General features: G+C 39.4%; 2 protein-coding genes across 10 annotated transcripts in view; both read left to right on the forward strand.

Moving 5' to 3' along the window:
- The window catches only part of PIK3CA (phosphatidylinositol-4,5-bisphosphate 3-kinase catalytic subunit alpha), a 41950-nt gene extending 26034 nt beyond the window's left edge, over nucleotides 1–15916 (forward strand). For 8 of the 9 annotated variants that reach the window (XM_031614591.2, XM_090147752.1, XM_090147751.1 and 5 more), the window contains 12 exons: nucleotides 438–562; nucleotides 640–721; nucleotides 1206–1370; nucleotides 1941–2044; nucleotides 3301–3472; nucleotides 3807–3913; nucleotides 4389–4510; nucleotides 4764–4842; nucleotides 6299–6469; nucleotides 6950–7067; nucleotides 7232–7383; nucleotides 7980–15916. In XM_031614591.2, the coding sequence (XP_031470451.1) occupies nucleotides 438–562; nucleotides 640–721; nucleotides 1206–1370; nucleotides 1941–2044; nucleotides 3301–3472; nucleotides 3807–3913; nucleotides 4389–4510; nucleotides 4764–4842; nucleotides 6299–6469; nucleotides 6950–7067; nucleotides 7232–7383; nucleotides 7980–8250 (1668 nt within the window). In that variant the 3' untranslated portion in view covers nucleotides 8251–15916. The remainder of the gene's footprint in view (nucleotides 1–437; nucleotides 563–639; nucleotides 722–1205; nucleotides 1371–1940; nucleotides 2045–3300; nucleotides 3473–3806; nucleotides 3914–4388; nucleotides 4511–4763; nucleotides 4843–6298; nucleotides 6470–6949; nucleotides 7068–7231; nucleotides 7384–7979) is intronic. The other variant, XR_016469817.1, reaches the window with a different exon arrangement.
- A 1519-nt stretch (nucleotides 15917–17435) lies between these two features.
- Nucleotides 17436–23256, forward strand: ZNF639 (zinc finger protein 639). Its single transcript, XM_031614597.2, has 6 exons — nucleotides 17436–17475; nucleotides 18368–18467; nucleotides 18833–18900; nucleotides 19472–19579; nucleotides 19768–19902; nucleotides 20190–23256. Exons 3-6 carry the CDS (start codon nucleotides 18843–18845, stop codon nucleotides 21335–21337), a joined length of 1449 nt encoding a protein of 482 aa, XP_031470457.1. The 5' UTR covers nucleotides 17436–17475; nucleotides 18368–18467; nucleotides 18833–18842; the 3' UTR covers nucleotides 21338–23256.
- Nucleotides 23257–23433: the final 177 nt, after the last annotated feature.

Raw genomic sequence — 23433 nt, forward strand, 5'->3', positions numbered from 1 at the left:
TTCTGTTATGTAAGCTTTCCTACAGTGTTCTACCTTTACTTACCTAGCCTCACCCTCCTGTACTCTGCTTTTTCAACTCTGATTCTTTCAGCCCATTCAACAGTTCTTATAAATCTCAAAACTGGAGACAGAAGCGATCTGTTTCATTTTGTGCCATGCTAGGCTGCTGTTGTTCATCACGTGCCAGCTACTACTATTTCTCCACAAAGCTGACTGGTGAAATGTACTTCTTGTCCCAGCAGTGAATAAAAGCAGTTATAGAAATCAAAGGCCTAGTCTTCGATTTCTCTATTTTAAACTTGTAAGTTCTCATTTATAGTAGAAGGAAACAATAAAGCGGTATTATGTGTTGTATAAATGTTCCTGCGCTGTAAAAGTAGTTCTACGTTGTATGACTGTACAATGAGGAGGGTTAATGGAGCACTTTCTCTCTGCAGAGTAACAGGATAGCTAGAGACAATGAATTAAGAGAAAGTGACAAGGAGCAACTGCGAGCCATATGTACACGAGATCCTTTGTCTGAAATCACTGAGCAAGAGAAGGACTTCCTCTGGAGCCACAGGTACCAAGGAAAAACAAAAGCAAATGCACAAAACAAAAATGACATTTTGTACAAACAACCTTCATTCTCTTTTTCAGACACTACTGTGTAAATACCCCGGAAATTCTGCCCAAATTACTTCTGTCTGTTAAATGGAATTCTAGAGATGAAGTGGCTCAGGTAACAAACAAATGTCACTGAAGAAGTTCTGAGTTCTGAAGAAGCTTTAAAATCTGGATTATTTTGTAATATAACATAAGTTGTTCTTATCTGTTTTCATTCAACATATCATAATTTGAGTTGCCACTGTAACTAGTTGATCATTTTGTATTTGTTGTATGCAATCCATTTGCCTGGTCCAGGAAAGGACTTGTGTTCCCATTCTTGAGTTCAGTCTGAGTCTCAGCTTTTTTCTGGTGGCATTACTTGAATCCTTGTTATGTTGCTGATTATTATTTCAGTGTGAGATTTTGTTTTTGTTCATTTGTAGTGGATAAAATAAGTCAAGTGGCACTAATATCAAATTATTTTTTAGAAGGGAGTGACAAGTAAACAGTTTATATTCAGCAGCAGCTTGTGTGGTTATACTTTCTATCAGGTGTGTATTACAACTTCTTTCTCTTCAATGTGAATGTGTAATGTACTTGAACTTTATTGTCCACAGATGTACTGTTTGGTGAAAGATTGGCCTCCAATCAAGCCAGAGCAAGCAATGGAGCTTTTGGATTGTAATTATCCAGATCCAATGGTGCGAGCTTTTGCAGTTCGGTGTCTAGAGAAGTACTTAACAGATGACAAACTGTCTCAATACTTAATCCAGCTAGTACAGGTATATAACATTTTGGTATTCTTGATGCCTTATGTACATTTGATAATTATGCAAGTTTAAAATACAAGAAAAATTAAGACACTGTGAAAAAGATAATAAGAATCCTGTTTTCAGTGCAGATTACATTAGGTGGAGCTCTGAAAGATGAAATATAGTTACTTTTCTGTTGTGCTCTGGTTTCTGGCGTTGGTATGAAATGTCAAAATCCTGTAGAGATGCAGAACTGTTCTACCAACTGGAACAAGCAACTGTTTCAGCTGTCTTGCATATGGTAACACACACACAGAAGCATCTTTTTTAAAATGTTAAGCATGCTAAAGCTAAATATTTGATAACAGTATGGGAAGCATCAGATGGTAAGCTTTTGAAATAAAAGCAGGCTGTGCACTCTGTTAGCAGATATTCTTTAAATGCTAACATGTGTATTAAAATACCAAGGTCAGGCAGTCTACAGAACTTCTACATCAAATTTGAATTGCGTTCTATTTAACTGTCTTAATCTACATGCTGTTCACCAAAATAATAAACGCAGGTGATTTTTTTCCAACTTTTCTCTTTGTCTTTCACTAGGTTCTGAAATATGAGCAGTACTTAGATAATCAACTCGTGAGATTTTTACTCAAGAAGGCACTGACCAATCAACGGATAGGACACTTCTTCTTTTGGCATTTAAAGTAAGCTTAATAATATCATGAATAGTAGCGATGAGATTCCTACAAGCTTTAAAAAAAAAAGTTCCATATGGTACATACTCTTCTTTTGGAAAATGTTACCACTTGACAAATACAAAGCAAACTTTATTTTAAGAGTCTGAATGCACAGTTTGATAATAGAATGCATTCCTTGCAGTTTTTAAAGCAAATTAGTAATAGACAGTGAATCTTTATATCACCTGCTTATTTTTGATTCTTTCCTCTAATAGCAGTTATTCTAAAAGCAGGAGAGTCTCAGATTGCTGGAAGCTTCCTGTATAATTAGCTGCTTACAACTTTCTAGATTTGTTATAGATCCTTTCACAAGTCTTTCCAAGCATTTTTTTCTCAAAACTGAGCTACTTCTGAAATCAAGCCAGAAAGCTATGGAAAAATGTTCCTTAAAAATCCCTATCTCTGCAGACTTGTCTTCAGAAGGCTGTAACACCTTTGTGCATTTACACATAGCTGAGGCCTAAAGCAAGCCACGCAACTAGACCAGATAAACCTTTGAAAAATTATGGTTCATAAATCCTTATTAAAGGCCACAGAGATTGGTAGCCAAAATATCTGTTCTTCTGTATTAAGTATAGTATGGGTTCTTGTAAGTTCTGTTGTTGAGAAGGCTGAATATAACTCAGACTTAGCATTCTGAGTTGTATCCAGATCTCATCTGAAAATGCTGTTCTAAGATGAAACACTAAAGATAAGACATAGAAATAAGAAATACTTGTTTTCTACTTGTTTTGATAATGACCGAGGATAATGGAATAACTTGGCTGACTAATTTATATGAGGGGATGTAGAATTATGTGAAGTTTAAGAGTAGGTAAGAACGAGTTAACTAGCTTGGGATTAATGACAGAAGGAGAAGATGAAACTGTTTAGAAAGCTGGAACTTGAATTGAAACTGGAGGCTTAGTGGCTTGTTTCATTTTTTGACAAGAATGGGTTTTGAATAAAGTATAAATAACAGAGAAGGACAGGATGCAGCAAGAAGGGGAATAGGGTCAAGAGAAAAGGAAAAGTCTGAAAACTGCTGGATTAGTTATAAAAGGTAAGGAACTCTGCTGATCAGTTAAGTCAAAATGAGATGAGTTGTGGGAGGTCAACACAAGTTACTTAACTGGGAAGGACCCAGAGGCAGTCTTCAGGAAGATGTTACAGGTATAATTTCATTTTTGGCACCTGTAAGTGGTCTTGTCTTAAAGCTATAACTGTTCTTCCTCTCTGTGTAGGTCTGAAATGCACAATAAAACTGTAAGTCAGAGGTTTGGCTTACTTCTGGAGTCCTATTGTCGAGCATGTGGAATGTACCTAAAGCATCTGAGCAGGCAGGTGGAGGCTATGGAGAAGCTGATTAACCTCACAGATATTCTCAAGCAGGAAAAGAAAGATGAGACCCAGAAGGTATTTTAAGCTGTCCACACATCAAAACTTTTGCTACTTAGTCATAGGAATCACTAGAACTATTTTACTGGATTAACTAGAAACATATTTATGCTACTAGCTTCAGTAGGTAGTATCTTGGAAGCTGTAGTATTTTGTGTGCATCTTGCTACTGTCTGTCTCTTAATCTAATGGAACCTGAGTTGAGAGCTTTGATTTGTGTAACCTGTGGCAAAGCAGAGTTGCTGATGGTGGAACTGTGCAAAACCATGCTTAAAACAAAAGCTGAAACCTGATTCTTATTTCTTTTACATTTAGTCAGTGTTCTTACAATCTGAATGTATTTTTTTTTTAGGTGCAGATGAAGTTTCTTGTTGAACAAATGAGACGTCCAGATTTTATGGATGCTTTACAAGGCTTTATCTCTCCTCTTAATCCTGCTCATCAACTAGGAAATCTTCGGTATTGTCTTCAGTTCTGAAATTTATCCAGATAATTAAGTAAATGCTTAGTAAGGTTAACATCAACAGCATTACAGTCAAATGCTAACATACTAAATATTGGGTTTATTTACGTGAAGTAGTTTCAAAGTAATGATGTAATAAATTAGAGAACAACATGATAATTTGCTATCTACCTGTTAGATGGTAGAACTGCGGCCCTTTTTTTTGGGTGTAAGGAACACTCACTGCCAAAGGAAAAATTAGTGTAGCTAACTCTTCGCTTGTAGTTAGCCAATGATTAGCATTGCAGTTACTAATGTAAATTTGAAGATGAAAACAGTGGTAGATTTTCAGTTACCCGTGCATACTTAATTTCATACTTAATTTGATACCAGTTCAAATATTTTGAAGAAAATGGAGATTGTAATAGTGTTATGGAAATGTGATATGAGAATCTAAATATCCCTATTTCATATGTATCTTTTTTTTTATAGGCTTGAGGAGTGCAGAATAATGTCATCTGCGAAAAGGCCCCTGTGGTTAAACTGGGAAAACCCAGATATTATGTCTGAATTGCTATTTCAGAACAATGAGATAATCTTTAAAAATGGAGATGGTAAGGTTCACGTGACAATTCCATTGTTATGTTTTAACAGGTATTTTTAAACAGCTTTAAAACCACCACCACAAGTTTATGTTCATTCTCACCTACCTACCAGCCATTTTTTTCTTCAGAGAATAAAACCTACATTAATCTATACAAACCTTATTTCAGTTTACCACTCAAAAGTGGTTATTTCTAAAAGAAATAAGATGTGACAGTATTCTGTGTTATGAAACTTGCTGTCTTATCTATTTGATTATTCCAGACTTACGTCAAGACATGCTGACACTTCAGATAATTAGAATTATGGAAAACATCTGGCAAAACCAAGGTCTTGATCTTCGGTAAGCATTAGAGGTCATTCTTAAGCAATTCTGTTCCTAATGGTTTATGCTTTGGTTTGTTACTAGAGGTTACTTCTCTACTACCTAAAGGTAGTAAGTAAAATGCAGTATGAATGCTTTTGTATATTTTTATAACTTTCAGTTAACTGAACAACTGGATTCTGTGAAGGTAACAATCCCGTTTGAAAAATGTTTGTCTCATTCAAGTTACTGTGAGGGATCTACATACCAGGAATGGCTACCAGACATCACACAAACGAGCCGTCTTATAGTCTGCTGATGGTATTTGTAGCATTTGCTTTGAACAGGTTACCAAACTTATAGATTTGGCAAATAAACAACTTATAAACCAGAGCAGAGAAGCTCACCTCCATGGCAATACCAGCGGTCAGCTCTGCTGCTGGTTACTCACTGCACTGGTGTTCCGGTTTCTTAGATCAAACAAAGTATTGTTGATTTGTGGTTTTGCTGTGTTTTTTTATCACCAAAAACTTTGATGTTCCAGTGTAGCTACAAGGCTGTTTTCCCTCTATTAGTGAGATATTTTTTTACCCTCATAAGGAAAGAAAGTTCAGGAGAGAAAAGGGTTTCCTTAGAAGCATGACTCTCTCCAAAATCTTTTGAGAGGGTGTTGAACATGGTTGTTTCTTTCAGTATTTGAATAAAAGACTGCCCCAGAAAAAAAACGTTTCAAATGCAACTGACAGAAGAAATGCAGATTTGGTGATGGTAGGGGCAGAGAACTGTGGGGAGGGGAAAAAGGGGGAGATAAGAGGTAATTTCTACTTGTAAAAAAGAAATAAGTTACTGAGTCTATCCTTTGAGTTTCACTTATAGATTACAGAATAATTTATGAACTCTAAAGAGCACATGAGTAAATGGCTTTCTGGATATAGTTAGTCTATTAATATCTGGATGAATAATAATGTTGCTGATTATGGATTCCAATTACAATTTTGTATTATGTTCAGGTGCTACTTGAAAACTCATTTTGAATGTTCCATGCATGCAACGCAGTGTATTACCTCCTCCTTCTGCAAAGGAATTCATAAGTCCTAAAATGCACTTTCTGAATGCTTAGATTCTGACTCTAGTATTTCAGTTTTAATATAGTTGCAAAGATAGTGTCAAATTATCCTGCTTGCCTTTTTAAGAGGCTTCTCCAATGGATTCCCAAGGCCTCCAAAAATGCATTAATAAAAGTTTAGGAAAAAATTTTATCCTGATATGAAACTAAAGAGTAGCACTGATGGATACATGTTACAGGACTAATGTCCGTTATGCTTTTTTCACAGAGCCAATGACAATATACAACACAACTATAAAACATTAAATCAGATTTTCATACCCTAAAGTCAGTAACATAACACTTGACTAGTCAAGATCATAAAACAAATGCCTTTTGCTCGCTGTCTTAAAATGTTTTATTGAAAAAGAAAAATCTTTTCTCTTACAGGATGTTGCCTTACGGTTGTTTGTCTATTGGTGACTGTGTGGGACTCATTGAGGTAGTGAGAAGTTCTCATACAATCATGCAAATTCAGTGTAAAGGAGGCTTAAAGGGAGCATTGCAGTTCAACAGCCATACCTTGCATCAGTGGCTCAAGGACAAGAACAAAGGAGAAATGTGAGATTTCTTGTTGCTGGGTTTTGCTTGTTCACTTGCTCTTTTTGATGGAAGCTTCAAGAGAACTAAAACGTATCCAAATGGGAAATAGTCTGTATTTTTCCCTGCTCTCATTTGCCTAATAGCCCTGTTTGTATTTTCTCTGTATTTAATGAGTTGAGTAGTTATGACTTCTCAGCAATAAAGCAAGTTGAAGTCAGAAGAATTAAGGCGACATGGCTTAACTGTAGCTTCTCCAAGTGAAAGCTCGTGCCTGTCTTTAGAAGACAGACTGTCATTTTAATAGCTTGTTTATTGTTCCATATGCTTAACTGTAAATACTTCTATTTCCAGTGTATACTGAATTTCTTCCTTCAGTTAAGTCTAAGAACTCTACTTCATTGAGTGAAAATGGTAGAATTGGTTCATACCTTTTAAATAAATTGATAATTTTGTAGTATTAAAGTATATGTAGCAATGTGTTTTCTTTGTTTTCAATAGGTATGATGCAGCTATTGACTTGTTTACACGTTCTTGTGCTGGCTACTGTGTTGCTACCTTTATACTGGGCATTGGTGATCGTCACAACAGTAACATCATGGTGAAAGATGATGGACAAGTAAGATCTATTTTTGCAAGTACATAGCCTAATATAACTTTTCAATTTGATGTGAGTTTGCTTTAAAAAAAAAAACACCTGAAAAATGAGGGATGAGCAATTTTACAATTACATCCTTTAAACAAGGAATTACTAATCTTAAGATACCTTTTTGTCTTTCCAAGCTGTTTCATATTGACTTTGGCCACTTCCTTGACCACAAGAAGAAGAAATTTGGCTACAAAAGAGAGCGTGTGCCGTTTGTCTTAACACAGGACTTTTTAATAGTGATTAGTAAAGGAGCCCAAGAATGTACCAAAACAAGGGAGTTTGAAAGGTAAGTACCTTTCTTAAACCATTTAAATTTCAGGGAATTTTATACATAGAATGCAATTCTGGTGACCTTTAATTGTTTCATGTAAACAAATATTTCTCACTCAATGCTGTAAGAGAGCAGATGTTCCTGTATTCAGTGCATTCTGAAGAGTAGCTAAGGATGAACAGTAGCTTTGTAAGAGTGTGGAACAGAAGTGTATCTCTCACTGATGATCACCAGGGAAGCACTGTTCACAGCAGTTGATCAGGAAACTTGCTTTATGATCTGAAATGTCACCACAAATAAGTAAAATGGCTCTCTGTACCTCTTTAGAGTTGTTGAACGTTTGCATAAATTGAGAATTGAGGCTAGAAATGTTGACTATTGTGCCAGTCTGACCACTACCAAGTCTTACAGCAGTTAAAACAATCTAAGTAGGAAGATAAAGATGTCTGTCTTAACATTGGTTGGATTTTGTTAAACTATGAATGTCTACCTTTTATCTGTATATAGTTGCTTGAAAATCTTTTTAAAGGTGAAAAAGAAAATGCATCTAACAAGGCAATATACTGAGTATTGTCTTTTTGTGGGTGTGGTTTTTCTTCTGTCTCTTCTAGGTTTCAAGAGATGTGTTATAAGGCTTATCTAGCAATTCGGCAGCATGCCAATCTGTTCATAAATCTCTTCTCCATGATGCTTGGCTCAGGAATGCCAGAACTGCAGTCCTTTGACGATATTGCATACATTCGAAAGACCCTTGCATTGGACAAAACTGAGCAGGAAGCTCTTGAGTACTTCATGAAGCAAATGAATGATGCTCACCATGGTGGCTGGACAACAAAAATGGACTGGATCTTCCACACAATAAAGCAACATGCTTTGAACTGAAATGAAAGTGAAGAAAATGAGAACTAATAACCCGCTTTGTGGGTACTACACTGTTAATACCTGTTAGCAGCAAAGACTGGTTGCATAGGAATTGCACAAACCATGAATGATATTAGAACTTACGGCAAGAAAAAAGACGAACTGTTCAGACAACTGTTGAAAAACAATGTAAAACAGGGTTTCAGATAGCACTAAAATTGTACACTTCAAAAATTAAGCTTTAGTATGATGTGTGACTTCATGTTATGCCTTAAGCCCAAAAAGGTAAACTTGGGAAGAATGTTTCCTTTTTTCATTTGATAGGATAAATTAGAAGGAAAAAGAAAATAGTGCCAGCATGAATATAGAGTCCATCACATATTATCTTAGGTCTGGTACAGCAGGTAGAGACTATGCTGGAATGAGAAGCATTGAAAGAAAGTTCAAGTGGTAGTTAATATTTAAATGCAGTGTAGTTTGAAGGGAAGGAGTTTAAGCTCAAAGATCTAAAAATAGTGAGAGGACAGTGCCTTTTAAATGTGCTCAGAGGCATTAACATACATGGGGTTTAGATGATCCTTTGATTTCTGGGTCTGTCATCTGCACAGTTTCAGAAAACAGTAGGAAATAGGCCCATTCAGTATGGTGTTTCTTCTGCTCAGTGTTTCTAGGGGTGCAATTCATACCTTCACAAAGAAACTTTTCTTATCATCCCCCAAAACTGACTAACCTGGAAACCGAATGGTCAGAATTGGGTTTAGTGCAACAAAGAGTCGTAGTGTTCATCTTAGGTTTGCTTTAATCTAACTTGAACTGAATAGATTTTTTTCATACATGTTTTCCAAGAACCTAAAAAAAGGTGAGTTATTAAAATTATTGAAAGATTATTTTTTTATAAAGGCTATTTATATAATAGGAACTATTATTAATATATATTCTTTATTTACATGATTTGTCCAATATTCACTCTTTTAATTTTGCAGCCCAGTTCTATCTGTCCAAGGCTCCCACTTCCCTTAATGTTACTGAAGGTGACCAGTTATAGGACCAAATTCAACCCTGGTGAAAGAGGACACAAGTGCCATTGAAATGGTGGGGGAGACACCCACTAATGCCAGAGGTGAACTTGGCCTAAGACTCTTTAAAAATAAGTAAAAATTGGGACAACACTCTTCACGCTACTGAAGTGATACGCTGGCTATTCAAGGAACGTATGTTTAAACCCTCAGCTTTTGGGTCCAGCATTTCTCCTCTTTCTTCCTCCGCTCTGGAAGTGGTTGTTTAATCCAGTAGCTGATACATCAGAAATAGCTGTTTAAATTTTCAATATGATCAATAACAAGCAGTTCAACATGCAGCAGATATGTTGGCTAGCTCAAAGCATGTGGAGTTACCAAACATCTTATAGCTTTGTCTGTTTTGTGTGTGTGTAATATATATTTGTAAATCTAGTTGTTGTCCTCCAACACAATTATGATGTGTGCAATCAGTTAAATTGGCACCACTTTTTTGAAACTGTTCAGAGTAAAAAGGATGTCAGATTGCCCTCATGTAGGACTGTTTTTCTAACTACTAAAAAGGTTGTTTCTTTTTTTTAATTAGTGAAACCCATGATTCTGAGGGTGACGTTTGCCCTAACATTTTAAGCTTGCTAGATTGGCAGCACTTGAAGTGAATTCCAAAGGTCTGGGGCTTTCGGGGTTTCAACTCATTCACTTCCAAACACACACCGAGGTGCCACTCAGAAAGTGCAATACCACATGTAATATAAAATATGCTGACAGCTGGTGTTAGATTAGAATATAAGTATATAAATAAACTGTACTTTGTGCAGGCTGTACTGATGAGGTAATGAGTGGTTGGCTTAATTTAGCAAATTGTAATATATTTTAAAAATGTGCAATCAGTTACGTTATGAAAGACTTTGGGGATTGTAAAGCCAGGATTTTGGTTTTTGAAGATCCTTTCATAGTCAAGCTCTTGCAGTTAATTACTGTACACATAGATATTTGACAATGTTGTGGGGGGAAAGGTGTCTTTGTGAAAACTACAGAAGTTCCAGGAGTAGTGTGGGAAATGTGAAGTTTTTTCCTTAGTTCTACTAAATTCTTTGGAGTAGTCCAACAGACTTCCCATTATTCTGTATTGACTGTTACATATTCCTTTTTTTTTTTATATGAATATTTTTACTTCTGCTAACCTTGGTCATACTTTCTAGAGCAAAATTACTTTTGTACATATTACTTTGCAGTCAACACTAATGGTGTAGCTCTTTGAAAACATGGCTTTGTTTCAATGAGTTTAAACTGTTTTGTTTGCAAAATCTGAAACCCTGTTGGCTATAACTCTTAATTTAACAGAGTAAAATTGTTGCACAAATGCCACATTAGGTGCTACATGATCATTATTTATCTATTAATGAAACAATGTTTTACTTTTTTTATATAGGAGGATGGTTGGACTTGTCCAACCAAGATGGAAAGATAACTCAAATCTTTTGCATCCTATGAGCCCACCCTCTTTTGTACTTTACCCCTTCTTAACAATATACTTGTGTAAATATGGGTATAAATGTCTTTCAGTTCAAGCATACAGTGTTTTGCACCCTTTTTGCACAAACAGAAAGGTATGAGAAATCAGGCTCTGTTTCCAAAACTTACTGCAACTAAATGCTGTGCATGAGCTGTAGAAGTTCATACGGACATCAAATAATAAAAGAAAGGAAACATAGTGATATAGACATACTGTGATGCGGGGTAATTATAGTTGGTTTTATTTTTTTAATGGGGAAGATCGTGGCGTTAAGCTATTGTTCCTACTGTAACCAAGGTGGGCATTTGGAAAACATTCTGCTGGTGTTTCAGGGGGGAAAAAGGGGGTTTTCAGCTTCAAAGCATTTAATTCTAATTACCTTACCTTGTTACACCACTTTTGTGATATAAATTCTCTGAAGATAATGGAGTTACTATTGACTTAGGTTGATGTAAATAGGGTGATGTCATCTATTCTCAATATCAGAAATAAGATCTGCTTACTGACTGTGAAAGCACCTGTAACTGAGCACTAGATTGTTTTGGATTGCTTGGAATTGGAACTCTTATTTTCTTTAACTATTCCAACTTCGTGGACATTGGAAAATGTTCCCTTTATTCTGAGTATCAAACGCACAAAGCACTAAGCAGCCTGTTTTGAGCTTGAGTTAAATCTGAACACACTGCTCCTGCAAGACTTGGTAAGAAAACTGCTGGAGCAAGGAGCCCAGGGGTGGGCAGTATGTGTTATTGCAAAGCATTAGGAAGAAATTGGTGAAATATCACTTTAAAGACTAACCTCATCAACTGTGAAGCTGGTCATGTTTGATTTAATGATGGATCAAGCAGGTTGCTGCTGATTAGTTTTTTTAATACATTCTTTGCTTTCCTGGAGGTAGCTCAAAAAGCACCTCTGACTTGTGCACAACTTCTGTTCAAAAGGAGTGCATTGGCAGGTTTTTTCAGACATAATTTCAGCATAAATTGGGGAGAAGGGGGAGAAGGCATTTAAGTGTTTAAATAAAACCAAAGTTGTCAGTGCTTTGGTATCTTGTGGAGAAGATAAGCCTACATATTAAAGACAATTTAGAATTTACTGAGCTCATAGAGAACTCTGTATGTGCTGACCCTGCTGCTGGTCTTCTGGAGGACTGGTTTGGTTTTTCAGCTTTCCTTTCCATGTGAAATGTTAAAAGCCCTTTAGGAGTCAGTAGCATGTGTTTGTGGACAACTTGAAGGCATCTTCTTTGTCATTCTACAACTGGCATGTTCCTTGTCATTTAATAATGGCACGTTCCAGCACCTGTTCTAAATGGTAATTGTGAGTTCCTCCTGTTTTGCATGTCTGTACAGGTTGCAGATGTGGGCTGGGCCCATTCAAAAAAAACAAAAATGAAGCCACTGAAATTAGTGTTCTGTTGATGTCTTTAACATTTTTTAATATATTACAAGTTAATGAAAATGGTGTGGTATTACAGAGAGAATTGTAATTTGCTGCTTCTGAGATCTTTTTTTAAAATTCCCATGGTTTCTTTTTCATTTTTGTTTTAGTTTTACTTGAAAGAAGAACCACACTTTCATTGTTGGTTTTATATGGCTTTCATTTGTGTTTTTTTTAATACTATGTAGCTGTAGATATCATTGCAGTTTGTTGAATCCCCATTTTAATTTTGTAATATACGTTTCATACAAATAATGAATTTTTATCTTTTTTGTGCTGGAAGTTGTCTTAGTTTAGGATAAGGTTCTCTCTGTCCAAAAAGATGGGTAGCTCACCACCCAGCCCTGAAGTTGACAGTGTGGGTTGGTTTTTAATCTGTGTTCTTGAAGGAAGCCAACTAGAAACTGCATATAGAAGTTTTCAGTTTGCATACACTAACCAAGGCTAGGTGCCCTGGTTTTGTGAAGTTCTGATTTCACTGTGTGCAGATATAACACAGATGTCATTAGAAACACTCTAGATTCACAACAGGAAATGAAATCAGAATTAGGCTCGGTGTATATTGAAGTCCCAGACTACTTGTTCATATGATTCAGTATGAAAGGTGCTCTTTTAATGATAGGAATGGGTACTAGCTGCCTCATTAAATCCTTGACTGTTTTATTTGGAAATAGTCTGTCTTTATTAACTAGCCTTTTTAGCTCTCTAATTCATAACTGTGGTAATTTTGTCTGTAGTAGTTTTTTATCTGTGAGACTTTGAGGTTTATTGCTTATTACCTTAAAAAAAAAAAAAAACACCTCTTAAATGTTTCCTCTTCCTACTTGTGAACCCACACTCGGGAGAAACACAGTTGTTCTTAATGCAGTATTTAGAGTACAGCATTCTTAACTTCTGAGCTTTCTGAGATAGAATTCAAAAGTACAAGATGTGCTGTGTTAGCTTTTCTGACTGCAGTACAGAGCTGGGCCCCTCTGTCCACATCCCTTCCTTCTCCAACACTCCTCTCCCTGAAAGTGGACAAGCCCATAGTCTAAGAGTAACTTAAAATATTTGCAAGAGAAGATTAATTTAAGCACCACTCTGTTGGCTTTCCCACTGATTTGCATTAATGTCTTAAGTGTACAGAAATGACAGCAAGGACGTGATAGAATTTTTTTTCAGCATAAGGGAGGCCAAAAAATACACTATCTTGACTCCTGACGTTCTGGTGCCAATTCCCCAGTAACTATAAAATAGTTTAGGAACCGTTTAGTTCAGTGTAACACTGTCAATTTAATTAGGAATCTGTTCCAGTATTAGAATTACTCCCAGTTAAACCTGGCAATTGTATTGCTGAAGTTACTGAAAGCCTGATTCAAGCAGAAGCTATATTTGCTGAGGCTCTTATGTCTGCTGTAGTTCAATCCATGAGGTCTAAGATGTGTATGTTTACAGCTGTGGTCTAATTCTGCTTTGTTTCATTGGTCTCTATAAAAGCTCAATTTGGATTTAGTAATAGTGTTCTAAAGTCTAAATTATCAACTGTATCAAGCTGTCCTCAGTTGTCGTACTGTTTCATTTGAGGCAGGAGTGAGAGGAAGGGAGGAAAGAGATTAATTCTTCTTGTCTTATAGTGTGTGTGTGAATATAATGTATAATTTCATCATCTGGGAGTAACATCTTCTCTCTCCTTTCCCCATTCCACCTCTGCAAGTTTTAACTGAATAGCCACATACACTACCAAAACCCCTTTGCCCACTGGAGAAAAAGATGCTGAAAAAGCAACATACGGCTGCCGCCTAATGTCCCAGGTTTCCTATGCTTGAAGTTTTGAAAGTATGGCTGTCACTGCTACCAGCAATGTGTCAGCAAGAGTTGTCACAGAATTGCACATAACTGAGGTTGTCAAGGACCTCTGGAGATCATCCAGTCTGACTGCCCTGTTTGATGGAGGGTCAGCTAGAGCAGGCTGTCCCAGCCATCCCAGAGAGGAGGAATTCCCACTAAAAGCTTTTCCTTGATGTTTGAATGAAATTCCTTCTATTTCATTGCCTAATGCCCTTATGTAGGGCACCAAGAAGAGCCTTGCCTGTCGTCTTTACCCCCACTGGCAGGTATGTGTGTATACTGACAAGGTGCTCTTGAGCTTTCTCTTCACCAGTCTAAACTATCCCAGTTCTCAGTCTCACACTGTAGGTATCCCGTGTCTTTATGGCTCTTTACTGGACCAGCTCCAGTATGTCCATGTCACTTGTACTGGGGAGCCCAGCACTGCTGGCTTGGTCTCCCAGTGCTGAGCAGAGGATCAGGGATTGCGTCCCTTGACCAGGATTCTGCTGACATTTTGCATAGACAGAGCCTAGAAGCATGTATTCTCTTGATGCTTATGCTGCTTTATTGAAGCTAGTGGCAGTTCATGTCTGCATCAAAAAAAAGAGAGTATAAACACCCACCACTGTTGAATACCTTTTTAAAAACAAGACAGTTATCTCTGAAATAACCACTATGGGGGGGGAGGGGGGGGTGTTGGGATGTGTATGTCATTCTGTAATACCGGTCCTGTGGTACAATAGCTAGAAAACAAGAAATTTTTAGTAATAAAAAAGGCCAAAACAAGTTTAAGATATGCAGTAAAATGCATGTATTGTTGTACTGCGAAAGTCTTGCAGCACATTTAAAAAAAAAAAATCTCTTCTGCTGTGCTATTCAAATAACAAGCAAACTTTGGCCTGTGCCACTTAATTGTAGTTCATGTTCATGGGGAACTGTAAAAAGTCTTTTTATTTATCTCCGTCGTCTGTATCACATGCTGTTAATTAAAAAAATACTACTTGGGGTTTTTATCACACTTTTGAGTGTTACTGTATATACTAAAAACTAAATTAAAATAATATGGTTGGTACATTTGTTCTGAAATGAGAATTTATAGCAGCTCGAGTTGTGGAGGTGTGATTTGGTATTTTGGGCCTCCTTGGAAAGGCTTGAAGAAAGGAGGCAGAAAATGCTTCAATCTGTTAATTTAGGTGGGGAAAATACTGAAATTAGCCTTATTTGTGGGTATAGCTATGTGAGAGGTCTTAACTGCACTGGTGTTCACTGTTGCATACACTGAGCGACGTAGTTCAGATGTTGCCTCCAAAGCTGTGAGAGGAGAGCAGGCGGCACGGAAGCATTTCAGCAGAATGGCGGCAAAGCCTCTCTGAAGCCGATCCTGTTTTGGTTTTGAAAACTGTGAAGACACTTCATCACCAAAACTATATTTAAAAATAAAAACTAGGATGTATTTTTGTATCTAGTGCTGACTTGAAAAAAAAAAAGTGAGAAGCATATTTCGGAAATTATACATCGGCAAGTGTGAGAATGTGGGCTTGTAATAGAACTGCAAAAGCTCTGTGGAAAATGCTTTATTTTAGCCTTCAACATCCAACATACTGTTACTGTGGGAGGGATTCGAGTTCTCTTGCTTGGGATTTGACTTTTTGAAGGCATGAGGAATGCATCAGGGTGTAATCAGGTCACCACTACGTGTCTTTGGTTCACTATTTCAAAGCACAAACAGTTCTAGTATGGAGAGGCCTTTGTCAATAACAGTGAAAGGCAACCTGAGACAGCATTTATCTCCCAGATTTCACCCAACCTATTCTCAGCAAAAGCTGATGTTGAAAGAGGAGGATCTTTGCTGGATTTTTCTGTTCTGTACTCCTCGCATATCCAATAACTGACTGAGGTGGCAGAGCATAAAAAAGTGCTGTCTTCCTCTCATCAGTTTTGTTGTCCTCTGGGTGCAAACCTCAAGGGATGCCCTGAAACCTATATGCTCCACAGCTCCCTTGCTTTCTCTGTGAAATGCGGGTCAGGTTGGGACCTTCCAGAAAGGAAGAACAAGTCCTCCCACAAGGAGCTAAGATGCCTAAGATTTGTCACCTCTTGGCTGCACAACAAGATATTCTAGCTCTGCAGCTTGCAAGCTCAAAGCTTAAGTGCCTCCCATCCCAATAGCAGCCTGCCTCTGCTGCCACAGGTAGGTAAAAGTTACCATGTGCTATGTGTTTAACTGCACACTTTACCCCCTTCTTATTTCAGCTGGTTGAAAAGAACATGACCTGCGTTGCCTGTTTAAACCAGGAGGTTACTTATGCCTGGGCTTCCTTCTGTTTCCTGTTAGAGCAAGTTCAGAGTGATTAAACCTGACCCTGATCTGTCTGAAGATCTCAGGAATGTGGCAGTTTCAAAAGCGAGATGAATTTTCTTTCTTAAAGCATTGATGAAACCTTTTGGTGCCTACAGCTTTGAACTGTATCTATGACTTCAAAGGGGATCCTCCTCATATTTTGTTCTTTCATTGTCTTGCCTTATTAGCTGTGTGGTCAGGCTGTGCTGTTCTTTGTGAAAGAGAAATCCAGTCAAAACATAAAGAAAACATATTGTGCTTTAGGTGAAAGTGGCTTGGCTAGCATGACTGTGTCTCACTGAGGACTGGATTCAAAGGAAAGGATTGTGTGGGCTTGGTTTTCTTGGTTTTTGTTTTGTTTGGGTTTGTTTTTTTATTTTGGAGGGGGGGTTGGTTTTGGATTGTGTTGCTGCCCTCCACTGGGCATTAGGGAAAGTGGTTTTTCATTTCCACAATATTTACGTAGGAAACTTTGCCATGAACAGAAATATGCAAGCATCCACCCAGCTGGATGTCTGTAGCTAATTTATGGGGACTTCATCCAAACCAGTCTTGGAGGAAAGCCAGGTTCCTGTAGCTGGGATAAGCAGTGCAGAACAAACCAGAGAGAGATGCTAAGACCCTGTTTGATTGGTAATTCTCAAGAGTGGAGTGATGCATCATTTTCTGAGCTCTCAGAAATGTACTTTCAAAAGGGCCGCTGCGCTTGTATGCATGCTGCTCGTCTTCAAAGAGCGTGGCCACATGGTGAAAGCTTTTCCTGCGCGCTTGTAACCAAATCAGCTGGTTTTTTGGAAGTCGGAAAAGACTGAAGGATTTTATAGGTAGGATTTCATAAACCGAGTCTAGCACAACGACGCCAGCCTCCAGTGCGAAAGACTGGGCGCTCAGCACAGCCTCCAGGGCCGAGAGGCAGCTCCTCGTATAACAACGGGGCAGCGGAAAGGCCTCTCGCCGCCCCCCCGCACGACCGCCGTAGCGGAGCCGGGAGGCGCCCTCCTCTCCGCGCCCGCCAGGGGGCGCCATGATGGCGGCCGCCGCTCGGCCCGCCCCGCCCCTTCCCCCGCGGGGCGCGCCGCGTCCGGAGGCGGCTGCGGTGCGGGCTGGGCGCGGAGCGGAAGGTGAGTCCCGGCGGCGAGGCACGGGAGGGGCGGCCGCGGCGTCGCCCGCAGCCCCGGGGATCGGCGTGGCACCCGCAGGCGCCCGCCTCCCTCCGGCCGTTCGCCCCGCGGGGCCGCTCACCGTCTTCTCCCGCCCGACCCCATCTTAAGTCCTCTCCCTCCCCGGCGCCATTTGAAGCGCGAAGCCGCGGCTCGGCGCCTCCGCGCCTCCCCCCCCCTCCGCCGGCCGCCGCCGCGACTCACGCTCGGTCCGCGCGCTCCCGGCTCCTGGCTGGGCCCTCCCTCGCGGAGCCCGCGCGCGCCGCGCTGCCGCCTCGCTCTGCCCCCGCCCCTCCGGCACCGCTAGGCCGCGGCTCGGGGAGGGGCGGTGGGGCTGGCGGCCTCACCCCGCCGCGCTCTCGGTGCGCGGTGGGCTTTTCCCTAGCGACCGAAGCGATGGCGGCGGTCGATGCCTCCGGTGCAGCGTTGAAGCGGCCGTCCCGTTACAATAAAGCTGTGCTCCGTACCGGTTGTTTCATCTCACGAGAACGTCGGTAACGCGATAGGCGATGTGGGTTTTTTTCTCTCGCTCCTGAAGCTCGGCCTGTGAGCGCCCTAATGCTGCAGAACGCCTCGGGTTCCGTTTGCAGTGCTGCAGTTATTTGGGCCGACGCATCGGCCCGGCCGGTTTGGTGTCATCTCCTTTCCCTTCGGGAGCCGCAGACAAAGGGCAGCCCGGGCTGTGCGCTCCGCAGCGCTGATGCTCCCAGCCGAGCGCTGCTGTCGACTCCGTGTGGTGTTTTTCAGCCTTACAGTTAGCAGTAGTTGTGCGTTTGTTTCTGATGCGATTATCTGGGGGATTGTTTTTTCCTTGTCTTACGATTAAAGTATATTAAGCGCTGTCCTTCCACAGATGAAGGCCTCGTGCTGCTGCATTTGCTGTACGTGGGAGCGGTGCAGCTGTCAGCCTCCGAGCTGCTCTGCTTGCTGATGCTGAAGAGTGTGGGATTTTGGTAAGATGCCATCGCTTCTGTTTTCATTTCCAGCGTGAGAGTGTCGTCTGAAGGTCTCTGCCCCAGGGTATCTGGTCTCTGACAGAAGGCAGCGTGCAGGAGAGCTGCTTCTAACACACCATGCAGTGGCTGCGGTCTGTATGGTGAACCTTCTTACTCCTGGGGCAGGAATACAGAACTACTCTTTGTTACTTGTGTGCTTTTAATATTTTCTTAACTGTAACAGAATAGATAGAGGGGGTGTAAGGAAAAACTCTTTGTGTGGTGTTTGGGGTTTCAGAATACTTGTATTGTTTCATGAAAGATATAAGCTGATAAATATAAGTAGCCAATTCTTGAATGTTTTCATTTTATGGTTAACGTAGACTGTTCAAAATGAATGAGCATCCTAAGAAGAGGAAACGGAAGACACAGCACCCTTCTCGATATTCAGGTCAGCCTAGAGCTCCAGTTATGTACACTTCAATTCATTTAACTTTTCTCAGAATAATAGCTTTGATATATTTGTACCAGGAAAATAAGTAACATACAAGGGGTGGGTTAAGATGCCTTCTACTGAACGTGCAGGGTACCCGCCCTGAATGCTCTGTTCTTAGGCCACTTTCAGTCCGTGCATCTGAGCAGGTTTATTCTGTACTCCCTGCATGTTGGAAAGCTTGCAAAACCATCAAGTGCAGATGATTCTACTAACACACAAGGGGAGAAATTCCCTGGAAGTTGGGATTAAGGGTCCGTAAGCATTCCAGTCTGTAAGCACCGCATTAGCTGTGCTCCTTTCACTGTCTTCAGTGGAAGCAGTTTGACAACAACCATATGTTATGCTATGAAGACCAGAGCAGCAGCAAAAAGCTGTAAATCAGAATGAGAACATTAGCAGACCAGCACAGAATGCTCATAAAGCAAGAAGTAAAAATGTAGCCGGTGAGAATTTTGGTGAATACTAAATCCATATGTAGCTACATCAGTTTGTTAGTGTAAATCTCCTTTTTTTTTTTCTAATATAGATTCTTCAGGTGCACCTAAATACATAGACAATAGTGGGATTTTTTCTGACCACTGCTACAGTGTTTGTTCTATGAAACAACCAGACATAAAGTATTCTGAAAACAGAGGTAAGAGTGCATTTTGGGGTCTTGCTATGTAATGCTTGACTAAGCGTATTGTGCTCCGATTTGTAGAAGTAAATAGAAAACAAAACACATAGTGGTTGTCTTCTGAGCATTGTTCTGATTTGATGTCCCTTAATTGAAATATGATTTTCAGTCAATAATAAGTAAAAAAAATCCTTTTATCTTTGCAGGTAGATACCACAGTCCGGTGCAGAGCATAGACACAGATGATGATGGGAGTCCAGTGCATGCTGGGACTTCTCAGTGGAGTGGGTCACATTCAAATGTAGGGTTGCACTATACAGACCCTAAAAAGAGGGATAAAGGTAAGTGTGCATTTGCAGCTTACATACTAGGAAGCTGGAAGCCACAGATACTGGTGTTTAATGTAACAAATACTTTACTTTCCTGGTTTGACAGAAGAGATCAAAGTTTTTTAGCTTACGTTACTTATTTGTTAGTTGTACTCCCAGTGCCTGGGTGATAATGTCTGCTTTTTGCACTTATAGGTTTCTACAACCAACTAAATATGGACCCAAGTTCTTTGCAGGTTGTTTGTTATTGTTTTGTGGGTTTTTTTAAACTGACCTTTATTATCTACTTGCTCCTACAGATAAAGCTGCTAATAATGGAATGTGCAAAGACATATGTGACTCACCTATATTCAGTGACAGCCCTACAGAAGAAGAAAAACCTCTTGATATTCAAACTGTAGAAATTTCTACAACAGAAGTTAATGCTGTAGAAGTCCATGATATAGAAACACAAACTGTATCACCTGAGAAGCTAGAAGCTGAGGACCTAGAGGAGATCCCTCTTGAAACCTGTAAAATCTTTGAGAAGAACCAGGCTTTGAATATCACAGCTCAGCAGAAATGGCCTTTGCTGAGAGCCAACAGCAGCGGCCTGTACAAATGTGAGCTCTGTGAGTTTAACAGCAAGTACTTCTCTGATTTAAAACAGCACATGATCCTGAAGCATAAGACGTGTGCGGACACTCATGTCTGTAAAGTTTGTAAAGAAAGTTTCTCCAGCAAAGTGCAGCTCATTGAACATGTGAAACTGCATGAGGAGGACCCATACATCTGTAAATACTGTGATTACAAAACGGTGATATTTGAGAATCTGAGTCAGCACATAGCAGACACTCACTTCAATGACCACCTTTATTGGTGTGAGCAGTGCGATATGCAGTTCTCCTCCAGCAGCGAGCTGTACCTGCACTTCCAGGAACACAGCTGTGACGAGCAGTATTTGTGTCAATTCTGTGAGCATGAAACAAATGATCCAGAAGATCTGCACAGCCATGTGGTGAATGAACACGCGTGCCGACTGATAGAGCTCAGTGACAGCTATCATAACAAGGAGCGTGGACAGTACAGCCTCATAAACAAAATCAGTTTTGACAAATGCAAAAACTTCTTTGTATGCCAAGTGTGTGGCTTTAGGAGCAGGCTGCATACAAATGTCAACAGGCACGTAGCTATTGAACACACCAAAATATTCCCTCATGTTTGTGATGACTGTGGAAAGGGTTTTTCAGGTATGTTGGAGTATTGCAAGCATTTAAGCTCTCATTTATCTGAAGGGATTTATTTGTGTCAGTACTGTGAATATTCAACAGGACAGATTGAAGACCTTAAAACCCATTTGGATTTCAGGCATTCAACAGACTTGCCACATAAATGTACTGATTGCTTAATGAGATTTGGAAATGAAAAAGATCTTCTAAGTCATCTTCAGATACATGAGACAGCTTGATTATTTTCTTTCCCTGCAATAAGCTTGTTAGGATTGGAATTAAAAACACAATATTAAATACAGTTTTAACAGCACTTGTACAATTCCAATGTTTTTACATCAACAAAGCATGTATAACAGCTTGGTGTTATGAATTTCCTTTCCTAGGAGTTTCAGTAGGTATAATCATATGTACAGTATGATGGATCACATTCTGGGGGAAGGGACAGTGGGAATAGTTGCATGTCATAATAATTCCGATGGTTATCCTGCACTTTCACATGAAAGGTACAACAGCAGCTCTTTGGAGTTTGAAATGACCAAGAGAAAGCCAGCTTCTCCCTCCATGCTGAAGTAATACCATACTGATCTCAGCTGCATCTCCTACTCGTGTTACCCTCCACAGGAGCAGGGCACTGCTCACTTTTAGAAAATGGCACCAGCCTGCTGAAGATAACTGCGTTCCAAAAATTCCTGGGCATGAGAATGTGAAAATTCATGTCAGTCTGTATTGACCACCTTGTATTCTTCATAAGCTTTTAAAATTGGTGTGTCTTTCTCTCAAGGGTACCTATCCTACCTGATCATTTGTTTCAGTCTTTGGTCAGCGTTCAGTTTCAAATCCTGTCCCAGCAATGCTTTCATCCACACATTTAGTAGGGACTGCCAGCATCACTTTTATTTCTTTTATTTACCTTCACTTGCTGTCTTTGTTTTGATGCGCAAAGGAGACACGTACTGTTTGTGTGCAGTCTGGGTTGTGTTTTAAGGAGCAATTCTAAGGGGATGTGTGAAGTGATCCAGCTGAGAATAGATAGTGTAATTTTAATATCTAAAATCTTACTTTAGCTCTGAAGTATGTCACCAACCTCATTTGGAGAATGCCTCTGTAAGTAAACTAGTTCATAATTATTATAATTCTGTAGATCTATAATTAGCTTTCTATGACTAGTAATTTGAGGGAAGTGATTTTAAATCCATATGTGATAAACTTAAATGTACTGGTTCAAACACTGGTATAGTTAAAAAAAAAAAAAAAATCATTTCAAAGTGATTTAGTACAGCTATTCTGATTAGACAGATAGTGTTCTTTGGGCATTACAGTCTTACTAAGTGAATTTTTAGGCTTCAGTCCGTAGCTGTATTTCTCAGTGACTGATAGTTGTACAGATAATTAAGGGTGAGGTCATTTAGATTGTGTTAGCTATGAGGGTGAAATAATCCATAAAATGGTGGAGTTTATGTTTCTGTACTGATTGTAAATTTGTAAGGTTGTCTAATGTAAGTATTATATAGGCATAATTAATGTATAAAACATTTCCTGATTGGTGAGACTTAGTGTTATCAGCTCCCAAGTGTGCAAGGGACTTAGCACTGGAGTTTCATAGCTATAAACATTGGCTGAATATAGTGAGTTTATGGAATTTCTGATGTCTAGAGAAGTATTTCTAGAACATCTGAAAAGAAGCCATTTAACACAGGTTTAGTAGGAGGCAAGACTTATTTTCACTGTATTGCAATGCTGATTTAGTACCAAATCCTACATGTAATCTTTGAAAAAGACAACCCAATCGTATCCTGACTGTATTTTTTTTTAGTTTGTTGTAGAGGAAATGGCAATGTCTGCAGTAGTATCACTAATTTCATATTGCCTGGCTTAATATCGTAGCAGTAATGTAGTTTATGGAGTACTAGTAAGAATTGTTCTATATATGGGTGGCTGATTTTGCTCATATGGGTATAACAGCGTGGGGGGGGAGGGGTATTGGAGCTTCTCTTCCACCCTGCTCTTGGTGACTCAGGATTTCAGGGTGGCTTCCTGTTGACGTATGTCAGTTTCTAATCTCTAAAATGGGGATTATAAGAATATGCCATAGGAGTGGTATGAAAGCAAATTCCAATCTAAAATGCACACCACGGTGTCTAGGTAAGAAATACATTCAGGTTTTACTTAGGATTTCACAACTATGGGAGTGCGGTGTGGGCTTTTTTTACTGTATCAGAAAGTCAATGGAAATGTACTTGACCAGTTGATCTCATCTGGCTTCAGAGGGAGCAGAAATAAGTTACTTGTTTCTGCATGACCAGCCTGCCTAAACAAGAAAGGTATGTAGTGG

This window comes from Phasianus colchicus, chromosome 10 (assembly GCF_987193195.1).
Source record: "Phasianus colchicus chromosome 10, bPhaCol1.hap1.1, whole genome shotgun sequence".
In the NCBI taxonomy this organism is placed as follows: Eukaryota; Metazoa; Chordata; class Aves; order Galliformes; family Phasianidae; genus Phasianus; species Phasianus colchicus.